Source organism: Sparus aurata, chromosome 3 (assembly GCF_900880675.1).
Source record: "Sparus aurata chromosome 3, fSpaAur1.1, whole genome shotgun sequence".
Taxonomy (NCBI): Eukaryota; Metazoa; Chordata; class Actinopteri; order Spariformes; family Sparidae; genus Sparus; species Sparus aurata.
The window spans coordinates 29,563,093-29,573,925 of NC_044189.1; the positions used below are offsets into that span (position 1 = coordinate 29,563,093).

The 10,833-nt window shown below is 41.8% G+C and overlaps 1 protein-coding gene across 1 annotated transcript; it reads left to right on the plus strand.

Moving 5' to 3' along the window:
* The first annotated feature begins 1,262 nt into the window (after positions 1 to 1,262).
* nr1d2b (nuclear receptor subfamily 1, group D, member 2b) lies at positions 1,263 to 10,559 on the plus strand. Its single transcript, XM_030412025.1, has 8 exons — positions 1,263 to 1,775; positions 4,156 to 4,386; positions 4,816 to 4,904; positions 5,339 to 5,483; positions 6,789 to 7,465; positions 8,074 to 8,259; positions 8,372 to 8,582; positions 8,979 to 10,559. Exons 1-8 carry the CDS (start codon positions 1,757 to 1,759, stop codon positions 9,173 to 9,175), a joined length of 1,755 nt encoding a protein of 584 aa, XP_030267885.1. The 5' UTR covers positions 1,263 to 1,756; the 3' UTR covers positions 9,176 to 10,559.
* Positions 10,560 to 10,833: the final 274 nt, after the last annotated feature.

Genomic DNA, 10,833 nt, shown 5'->3' on the forward strand with positions numbered 1-10,833 from the left:
GGCGTTGCAGTGGTTAAGCACTGTTGCCCAGCACAAAGTCCTAGGTTCAAGTCCCAGCTGGGGTAGGGGTTCTCTGTGCTGATTTTGCATGTTCTCCCTGTGTCTGCGTTAGGGATGGGCGGATCGATCCAAATATTGATAGTATCGATACCAAGGTGAGTATTAGTATCGGATTGATACTAGCGTGATGAGATTGATATTTTTGTTGCAGTTTCTCTTCTATAAATTCAGCAAATCACTTGTATTTCTTCACAGAGTTTGTGTGAGCGCAGCTTTGTCCTCAGTCTCAGTCCTTAAAGCGCAGCGCTCCTCTTCACCTCTCTCACTCCGCTCACTCAGGTTCACTGTAAATATAAATCAAAAATATATACTTATACTAAGATATATATCCTACCTCAAGAATATAATAACCCCTTTGTGTCTCTGTTGAAGGAACACTAGTATTCCTATTTAGGCTATATGCGGATAGGTTATAGATTTAATTATGTTAAATATAATTTTCTTATTTGGCTAAAATCTTTGTCCTGTTTATCGTTATTATAATCATGGTCAACTAATTAAAGGCAAAAGTACAAAATCATTATTTGATCAGGAATTTTCAAGTAAAAAGTATCAGTATCGGTATCGCTATCAGCAATACTGGCCCTGTATTTACTTGGTATCGGATCGATACCAAAATTTGCAGTTTCGCCCACCCCTAGTCTGCGTTGGTTTTTTCACCAGGTACTCCTCCCACAATCCAAAGACATGCAAGTTAGGTTAATCAGTCAATCTAGATTACCCGTAGCTGTGAATGTGAGTGTCAATGGTTGTTTTTTCCCTATACGTCAGCCCTATGATGAACTGGCTGATATCCAGGGTGTACCCACTGCTTGCCCAATGTCAACTTGGATCATCACCAGAGAATGATGTTTATACAGGAAAAGAAGTTGCTTTTGCAATATATGAAAGGTATAATGGCGTTCAAATAAAGATAATGAATGGGAAATTTTACCTGTGTGCAGAGATACCTGCCAATTAGTTTGTCAGAGATTTACACCTGCCCTCTTCACATAAAAAACAAGAACTACTTTGTATCAGACTAATCTATGTGAATTAAAATATTTATGAGCCACCTATAATATGTTGCAACATACTCGTTTTTTTTTGTTTTTTTTAAAGCAGGATGTACTTGCCAACTGTTCTGTTCAATTTGATTGGTGAAAGTATGTCAGTGGGTTACATTGACACCAGTGCAGGGCTGCAGGGAGGGAGGAGCCGGTGAACTGGGTCACATGGTTGCACTCGCTACTCGAAACAGCCACTGCAAAACCAGTCCTCTAAACCACTGGCGCCTTCAACGCAGCTTTTTTCTTGTTCCACCGTCGAATGGAGTCTGGTTTATTTGTAGTGTAGCTCAAAAACAGACGAGTCGTGTTGCTTCTCTCAACTGACAGAAGAAATTCACCGCCGGCTTCGAGGAGGAAAAATCTGCCCTTTTGGTGTCATTGAAATCGGGTCTGTGAAAACTTGCTGCTTCGGTTTGAAATGACATTTTTCTTCCCTGTGTAATTATATCTTCGCTAGTCCGTCTGTCACTGACAACCCACCGTATTTTTACGGTCTTTATCGGGTTCTGGCGTAAATGTTGTAGTTTAAAAGCCAATTTCTTAGCCGAGACTAATCAGCGACTTTCCAGTTGCTGAACACTAAAATAGAAACACGGCTTCGGCACTGAGGTAGCAGAGGAGGAGGAAAACCCCCAAACTCTCATAAAATGGAGTCAACCAAAGCTGGTAAGTGAGCTTTAACTCTCATTTCAATGACAGTAGCTGCATCGCTACTTGTGTGTATTAATATTGAGCTACTGATTCAGTGAAATTATGTGTCGTAAAAGGTGCAAGACTAGTATAATGAAGGGACGCTCTTGTCTTCTATTAAAAACCGTCGAAAACACCTTAAATGTTGCAGATAAGAATGTCCACTGGTGTGTTCAGGTTTAACTGGGTTAGGAGTACCAGTGGGTTGTTGTTGTTACCCAAGTAGCTGGCCTCAGCAGCACTGCAGTCGTCTCCTCTCACATGGACCCATCAGCCTAGCCATGTGCACCTCTGTTTACGCTCCTCGTGCGTCGCAGCACATTGGCCGACTGACGCCGTGACGTTGCTATTGCATAATTCCTCCCATCGAGCTGGTGTGGCGTCTCGCCGCGGATACACGTGAGGCATCTCGCAGCACCGCGCGTTGACCCAGTTTTCCCGGGAAGGAACTTGCTTTGGTCCACGTGGGGGCGTGTTGAAGAACGCCTAAAGTTATGGCGCATTCACGGCCCGTGGGACACACTAGTCTTTGTTACACAGCGACACTCAGAACGTTTTGGGCTGAAACATATTTCTCAAATTAACATCCATCTGAACCGTGGTTATAATGTTGAAATGACTAATTTAATGAAGTCAGGGTGGTAATAGAAACGGTTAGTGTAGATTGTCACATTTCCCTTGGTACAGCCCAGTAGGTTTCCAGTCAATTGTGACATTTCCCATTCAGTGCCGCACCTTCTCATTTATTACAGTTTTCCAGCTTTTAAATAGAATAAATCAAGCCAAGACAACAAATTTGATGACTTGACTCTCAATATTTCACTTGGCACTACAGTTCAACGCAATTATGTACTATGCAGGATTAATAATTGCTCAATTTGGAGCAGACTATATTGTTAATATCATTACACTTTGAAATGATTCATGATATTTTCACACAATATTATTCTGAAGTTGTGTTTTGTCTGGCTTTGTCAAGTGCTCCAATTTATCTTTGCACAGATATGATGGGTAGTTTCATTGAGACTATGATGCAATGACACTCATTTCTTGAAATGATTTATGGAATATTGTTTCAGAGGAGGTGGGCTTTCAGTTGGGTCAGAGCTGATGAATAAGGTCAGCTTTTTAAAGTTGTTGTTTTTCTCTGGAAATGATGTTGTACATGTTTCCCAGTCTACATTCATGACACTACTGTCATGTATTACTTATCGAATTTTGTCTGGAAGTCATCAAACTAAAATGCAGGATGTCTTGTCCAACTATTTAGGTTGAAATATATTGGCAATATCTGTACGTTTTAGGTGAAATAAAATGGACCCATTCAGAATGTGATTTGCTACTGGATCCGTTTGATTGGCAGCCTGTATATGTGAATGGCTGCAGGGAGGGGCCAGACTGCCTACTACACACACCCATGTGAAGCTGACATTATGTAATGGCTGTTACCTAATCACTGAGAATAGCAGGGGGAAGAAATCAGGTCAGTCTATGTTGAGGGGAAAAACTGGCTCAGCAGCAGTAGCAACCTGGCTGAGGAAGCTGTTGTCGTCATGTTTTGATCTGCCCTCGTTATGTTAAGTTTGTACATCCCACAGTAAAAGCATCTGAAGCTGAGAGAAAATTACATTTCATTTAAGCAAAAGGAAGCAGCAGGGAGTCAGTCATAGCCCCCATGACAGAACAGATAAAGGATAATGCCAAGCACCACCTACAGAAACTTGAATAGTTAAGGATTGAATTAAATATATTAAGACTGGACACTGGAGGTTGCTGCTAAAAAAAAAAAAAAAAAAAAAAAAAAAAAAAAATCAGTATAAGAAAACATTAAGATTTATGGAATGATGGAATGACCAAAAAATTAAAGAGTAAAATTAAAGAATGAAGTTGATCTTTTTGTCAGTTTATCATATTTATTAAATGTTGACAGGAGGATATGAGGCATTTGTTGGGGACTATTTTCAACAGCGGATTCATACACATTTGTTTATTGAGTATTTTTTGGCAGCACGATCATGTATGTAGGATTAAATTAAAATTAATTACAGCGTGCATGTTCATGGTAGTAAAGGATCATTTTATGCAGTGGGACAGTGTTGCTCACTGATGTTTTTTAGTGTTTTTTGGACAACAATAGAGCTCTGTAGCACTGCATGATAAGACATATCAGACTTTGGTGCTCACAATAACTGTTAGTACAGTCCATTCACTGTTAATTTGGGCTTTTTAATGGGTTTTATTGATGGGAAGTAAAGTATTTAAAAAAAACCAAAAACATATAGATTAAAAATACAAATGAAAGCTGTATTGCAGTTTGTGTCATCATGACCCATTTCTCTCTGCCTTTGTCCACCAGGAGGTGTAATAGCCTACATCAGTTCCTCAAGTTCCAGCTCTAGCCCTGAGTCATGCCACAGTGACTCCTCCAACGGCAGCTACCAGTCGTCATCCCCGCCTCGCGGATCCTCGCCCAGCTGCCATCAGCATGGTCAGCCTGCTGACCCTGCCCTCCCCACGTCCAGCCAAAACCTCCCAGGGACTCAGAAAAGTGGACGCTCTTCCTCCACTGCAAAATGCGGCATTACAAGTAAGTCGGTCAATCAATTATGTGCTAGGAAGATGCTTTCTGCCCATTTTAATGAATGTAGAAACAGGGAGGAAACAGTCTCTATTCAAGTTGATGAAGGTTCTCAGTCATCCAGGTTGCCTACGATACAGTACCTAGAGTCCTATTCAACACTGCTTTAACTGATGATAACTTTCAAGTCCTCATCATCATCATTGTCCCTTTCGAGGCAACACAAGTTGATGTAAACATTTACTGAATTGAATTGCTAAAACCACCAAATTCACAGAAAAAACTCTGACATGACAGGAAATAAATGTAACTAAACTAGTTACATTTAGGGAAATGGTTGGTAGTATCCAAAATAACGTTGTTCATGTAAGGCATTAAAATATGCAAATCACCGTTGTGTTCAGACCAATTGTAAGAATATGTTTTTGTATCTATCAGAAATCAATGGCCTGGTGCTACTTTGTAAGGTATGTGGAGACGTTGCCTCTGGGTTTCACTATGGCGTCCATGCCTGTGAGGGCTGCAAGGTGAGAAAAGCCCACATAAACACACACACATGCACACATCAAACATTGAATGAAAATCACAGTGGTGAGTGTAGCAATGACTTTGGGCTGCAGTTGAAGTGGGTCACTGCTAGTGCAGCCATCTGTACAGGACCATCCAGAGACTGAAGGAAACTAGTTCAGGCTCCCCATATTTAAATCAGCTCCCCCTGATCATTGCTGTGTGGCCTAGTTAACTGTGGGGAGCCAACACACAACAGCATGCCTTAGAAGGGAAACACAAACCAAACACACACACGCACGTGTTTTAGACTGATACGCCAATGAGTTCATATTATACAGTTTTACTGCAACTAAAGATAGAAATAATTGAAGATATTTTATCTATTCAACAGAAAAACTTCAATAAAATAGTGATGATCAGAATTAAAATAAAACCTGTGTCTGTCTAACAGGGCTTTTTCAGGCGGAGCATCCAGCAGAACATCCAGTATAAGAAGTGCCTTAAGAACGAGAGTTGCCCCATCATGAGGATCAACAGGAACCGCTGCCAGCAGTGCCGCTTCAAGAAATGCCTGATGGTTGGCATGTCAAGAGACTGTGAGTAAATGTAATATTCACTCTCAGCTTCAAGAGAGCAGCACTCTCCGATTCAGTCTGTCAATAGCAGGGATTACTCAGATGTGTGTGTGCTATGTGAATAAACATAGAAACATTTAACTGTTTATGTCTTCATCAGTAAAATAAGTAAGGCCAGTTTCATTCAGGGAAAATGTCTATTCCTGCTCACGGATAGCATTACATGTGCAGACATTTAGAATTATGGTAAACTTACTTTACAATGTAATCAGCACATAGAAATATACTTTAACTAAATGACTACAGATATTTTGTAAATTGTTTATAATTACCGAACACTCACACCAACGCTGTATTAAAGCTGCAGTCTGGAGTTTTGACAAAGAAAGTGGACTCAGCAAAGAAATTTGAATGAGCAAAGCTCCCTCCTCCTTCCTCTCTGCTGTGCTGCAGCCCTGGCTTCTAAGCCCCTCCACAGAGGAGCCTGCCGTGCACGAGAAGGCTTGTAACCACGGTAACAGAAGATGCCATATAACCAAGATGGTGCATTTGAAATAACAACAACCAAAAAAGCCCTGAAAGTAATTCAACCACTTCAGAGCGTACTGAACACAGACTAATGCCCGGTTACTTGAAAGACAGACGAAGCTAAACACCAGAGTTGGCATACAAGCTAGATTTACCGACAAGCTACATAGCTTGACAACAACATCTTATTACACGGTTTTTCTTCGTCAGTCTTCTTCTACTCTTCAACATGGGCAATGGTGGAGCATTTTTCAACTGTTGTTGTCGTCTGTTTTTTGCCATTGTTTAGAGTTTGGGCTTGAGCTTGAACATATCTGACCAGATAAGAGCAGGCACTGCGCGGAGCACTGCCCAGTATGGGCTGTGTGAGGGAGGCGGGCTGCCAGCAATGCACAAGAATGATTGACACTTCTCAGACACTCCCCTTGGCTCTGATTGGTCGTGTTGATCTAGGAGCAGTGGATTCTTGCAAATCAAATTACAGCCACTGGGTGGAGCCACAGACAGTGAATTTTTACACAGCTGACCTATATCTTATTCCACTGTTAGATCATAATGACAATTTTAGCAACTATAACAAAACATTGTTACAGACTACAGCTTTAATGGATTACTTCAGTAGTTCATAAAGGTAGAGGATATAGAGAATTAAAGTGTTCAAAATTAAATGATGCAAATAAGAAGTTTATACCTAATGAGTAAAAACTGAACACACAACTGACACTATCTCTAACTTATGAGTCAGCACTTTAAAAAAAAGGTGAATCATTCTGAAATGATTGTCTCCTCCCTGTTCAGCTGTGCGTTTTGGCCGCATTCCCAAGCGGGAGAAACAGCGCATGCTGCTGGAGATGCAGAGTGCCATGAACAACATGATGAACAACAACCAGCTGCACAGCAGCCAGACGCTACCTATTGGCAAACCGCTGCCAACCATTGCCACAGAACCTACCTCTGAGGATACTGGCCCCGCCCCCTCCTGCTCACCATCCAGCCAATCGGACTCCAGCTCTGACCCTGAACCCACCGTCGCCATGGACACCAGCTCAGCCTCATCCAGCGCGTCAGACAGCGGGGAGGAGGAGGTGATCGGCTCAGTAACCAGGGCCCACCAGGAGACATTCATGTACAACCAGGAGCAGAGCAGCCTGACGGCCGATGCCCCGCCCATCAAAGGATCCCTGAACAGTGGCTCTGCCCAAAACACCAACACCCACAGGATGGAGGAGGGGCAGGATGTCTGGAACCACCACAACAACCTGGTTACCATGGCAGTACAGGACCCCCCAACAAGCCTGGGACCCCAGGGTCAGGAGGACACCACAGCCAACCACTGCCCCTTCAGACTGTCCAGAAGTGCTGCCACCAGCCACTGTCCAACCTACAACCATGGAGCTGGCCGAGCTCCATCCAAAGAGGGCCACAACGGAGCCTACAGCGTGCCCCTGTGTAGAAGAGGCAACAGAATGCATCTGGTAAGATAGTCAGAAGTTACAACAAAAAGTCAATTTAACATATTTAAGTAAAAAATTCAGGCTGATTAAAATACAATTTTTAGATGTCAATGAGAAGAGCTCAATGAATAAAAGTTGTATTTCAAGGTCAGTGTCAAAATAAACCAAGACATGAACACAATTTAAGCATTGTGACTCTTTTGACCACTTGGGGCAGTAAACCAAACACATGCTACCCAGTCTCCCTTTTTGTATAATTGATGTGGCAAAAGTTTTAGCAAACAGCTGTATACAGTTGCCTGTATACACTTCCAGTAGACACAGAGCATAAATATAGATTACCTTGTTTTCCAGAACTTTAGAGAAAAAAATGTAGTTTTTTAAGCTTTTTAGTGCTGTTCACCAGCTAGTCACCAACTGTATCTGAATGCTGCATGGTGTTGGGCTGGGAGTATCAGTGGGTTTATCAGAGCCTTTTCACTGGACAAAAGCTACCCACAAGTCACAGGGGAATTGCTGGGACAGAAAACAAAAGCAATGATATAAAACAGAACAAAAGTTTCTCCAAAGCTGTGGGGAATTCAACTAGAGGCTAATCAATATCTGTTGCCCCTCTGTGTTGCCCTCAGGTTTGTCCGATGAACACGTCTGCTCATGTGGACCCTCATAAGTCTGGCCATGAGGTGTGGGAGGAGTTCTCTCAAAGCTTCACCCCTGCTGTCAGGGAGGTGGTGGAGTTTGCAAAGAAGATCCCAGGCTTCAGAGACCTGTCCCAGCCCGACCAGGTCAGCCTGCTGAAGGCTGGAACCTTCGAGGTACACTATATTTTCCTAAACAACGCCATGAATCTATGTCATTTTTCATACGAAGATGTTGTTGTTATAATGGCTGATGTCAGACTGACCGAGTGGTGTTTGTGTCCGGCAGGTGTTGGTGGTTCGCTTCGCCTCTCTGTTTGATGTAAGAGACCGCACCATCACCTTCCTGGGTGGGAAGAAATACAGCGTTGACACTTTGAGAGCCATGGGTGCCGGGGACCTCCTCAACTCCATGTTTGACTTCAGCGAGAAGCTCACCAACCTGGGCCTCAGTGAGGAGGAGATGAGTCTCTTCACTGCTGTGGTTCTGGTCTCTGCAGGTGGGTTTGTCTTCACTGTGTGGTTTCTCTTCTTTTCTGATTTGGTCAAAGCACTCCACTATTGTCACAGCAAGTACATGACACTAAGTACTGTTACTCGAGTATTGAAGTTAAGTACAATTATTGTTAATGTACTTATACTTGAGTATTTTAATTTTCTGCTACTCTAACCTTCAACTCCACTTCATTCTGGAGGCAAATTTGTACTTTTTTACGCATTACTTCCTTCTTCCAGTTTTGATGCTAAGCTCAGCTAATTGTTTGTTGCTGTGGATTCTCATTTAGCAGATAAAATGATACTTACCTTTTTAAGGTCTGAATAATCAGCATTTTTTTTTTTTTTTTTTGAAGACCCATCACCTCTCATTCTAACATTGTCACCATCCATTTTTCCAGATCGTTCAGGCATCGAGAACGTGAACTCTGTTGAGGCCCTTCAGGAGACACTTATCCGTGCCCTGCGAAGCCTCATCACCAAAAACCACCCCAACGAGTCGGCCATCTTCACCAAGCTGCTGCTCAAACTGCCCGACTTGCGCTCACTCAACAACATGCACTCTGAGCAGCTGCTGGCCTTCAAGGTCCATTCCTGAAGTTTCCTTTTGTACTTGACACCCTGTCACAAACTATACTAGCCTGTGACGGGGCCTGGAGGCGGCATGGACCATCAGCTCTGCCTCACCAACCACACCTGCACCTCTATTCTCCCAAGAGGGTTTGGGTTTTGTTCCTTCAGTCTTTCAATAGAACTAAGCCCAATCGTGACATTTAAAGGGGGAAGAAGACCATAAAATGTTCTTGTACTGTACTGTAGGGCGCATCTGCCTGTGTGATGGTAAAGCATACATACAGACACTGATTAATGAATATGTTTTTTGTGTTCGTGTGTAGCATACTGTATGTTTGCAACTGTACAAATGTTAGAAGCACTTTTCTGTATAGTGTAGACTGGTATTTTTGCATTCATAGTGCAATATGTGACTGCTTTTTGATTTGAGCTATATAGTGAGGAGTCGACAAACTTGTGTATATTTTTCAATGGCACACGTAGGTCCTGCTCTCATCTGATGAGGGTGGAGTTGTAAATGTAAAAACCCTTGGACACTGAATTACTGATGAGGTAGAAGTGTCTTTAAAAAGCAGATGACAATGAGAAGAATGTGTACGCGAAGCTGCTGAGAGTCCCTGCTTTCCAGTTTGGTCACCACAGAATGTTTCGTTTGAAAAATTCGGGAAGCAAAATAAGACCACATCTTATTTTGGGTTTTAATACAGTCGTTTACGTGCTATGCTGTGTTTCTGTCAGTAGTGGGTTATTTTTTTAAATTATTTGGGCATTGTGACAAATCAAATGTATCTGTGTCATTCTGTGGTTTGCTTTTCTGGACATGGATCAATGGAAATGGAGAAGCACTGAAAGCAAATTCAGGACCTGTTCAAACATCCTGCAGATAAATTTTCCCTTTTCTTATATTTTTCTCCGATTTCTGCGATTTCTTCCTGCTCAGCAGTCGATTCAGACACTCATTGCTGTTGGCCACCTTAAAGCAGAGAAACCATCTCGCAGTGACCAGCAACTCCCACTTTGCTTGAAAAAACTTGTTCTACATAGTATACAGGCTTTAGAGTGTAGTTAAAGCTGAATAAGCAGGACTATTCCATGTAAAATATGATTGTAATATCACTGAAGTGATTGTAATTTTAAGAAATTAGCTGAGTGGAGGTGACCACTGAGTTGCTGGTATTGAGATATTTTTGCAATGCCATCTTTTCGTTCCCCGTCAGTGAATTCAGAATGTCTGGCCTTTGAATATCCAGAGCTTCTGTCATTGTGTTAACAGTGCTGACATGTGATTCTGTTCTCCTCTGTGAAAGGATGCAGTATGCATAGATTTCTATATAATGACATACATACTTATCATGCATACATGACTGTATAGATGAATATATCTATATAAATAAATTTTATAAATGCAATTAATGGTGTGAAGTGGTTATTGAATTTCTCTGGTTACTTTGTGAAGCAGAATTAATCTCATCATTTGTGAATTGATTTTGGTCTAAAAACAAACTTCTTAACCACAGAGCTTCATCTTAACATTTTCACATTTTTATTATTTGTTCAGTTATTACTAGATATTCATCTGTATTTAAAAATATATAATTAAAGAAACATTTTGTTGACTTGAGCCCCCCGTTAGGACAAAACAATGGCGTAACACTGTTGCACCACCAGACTACACAGCAGATT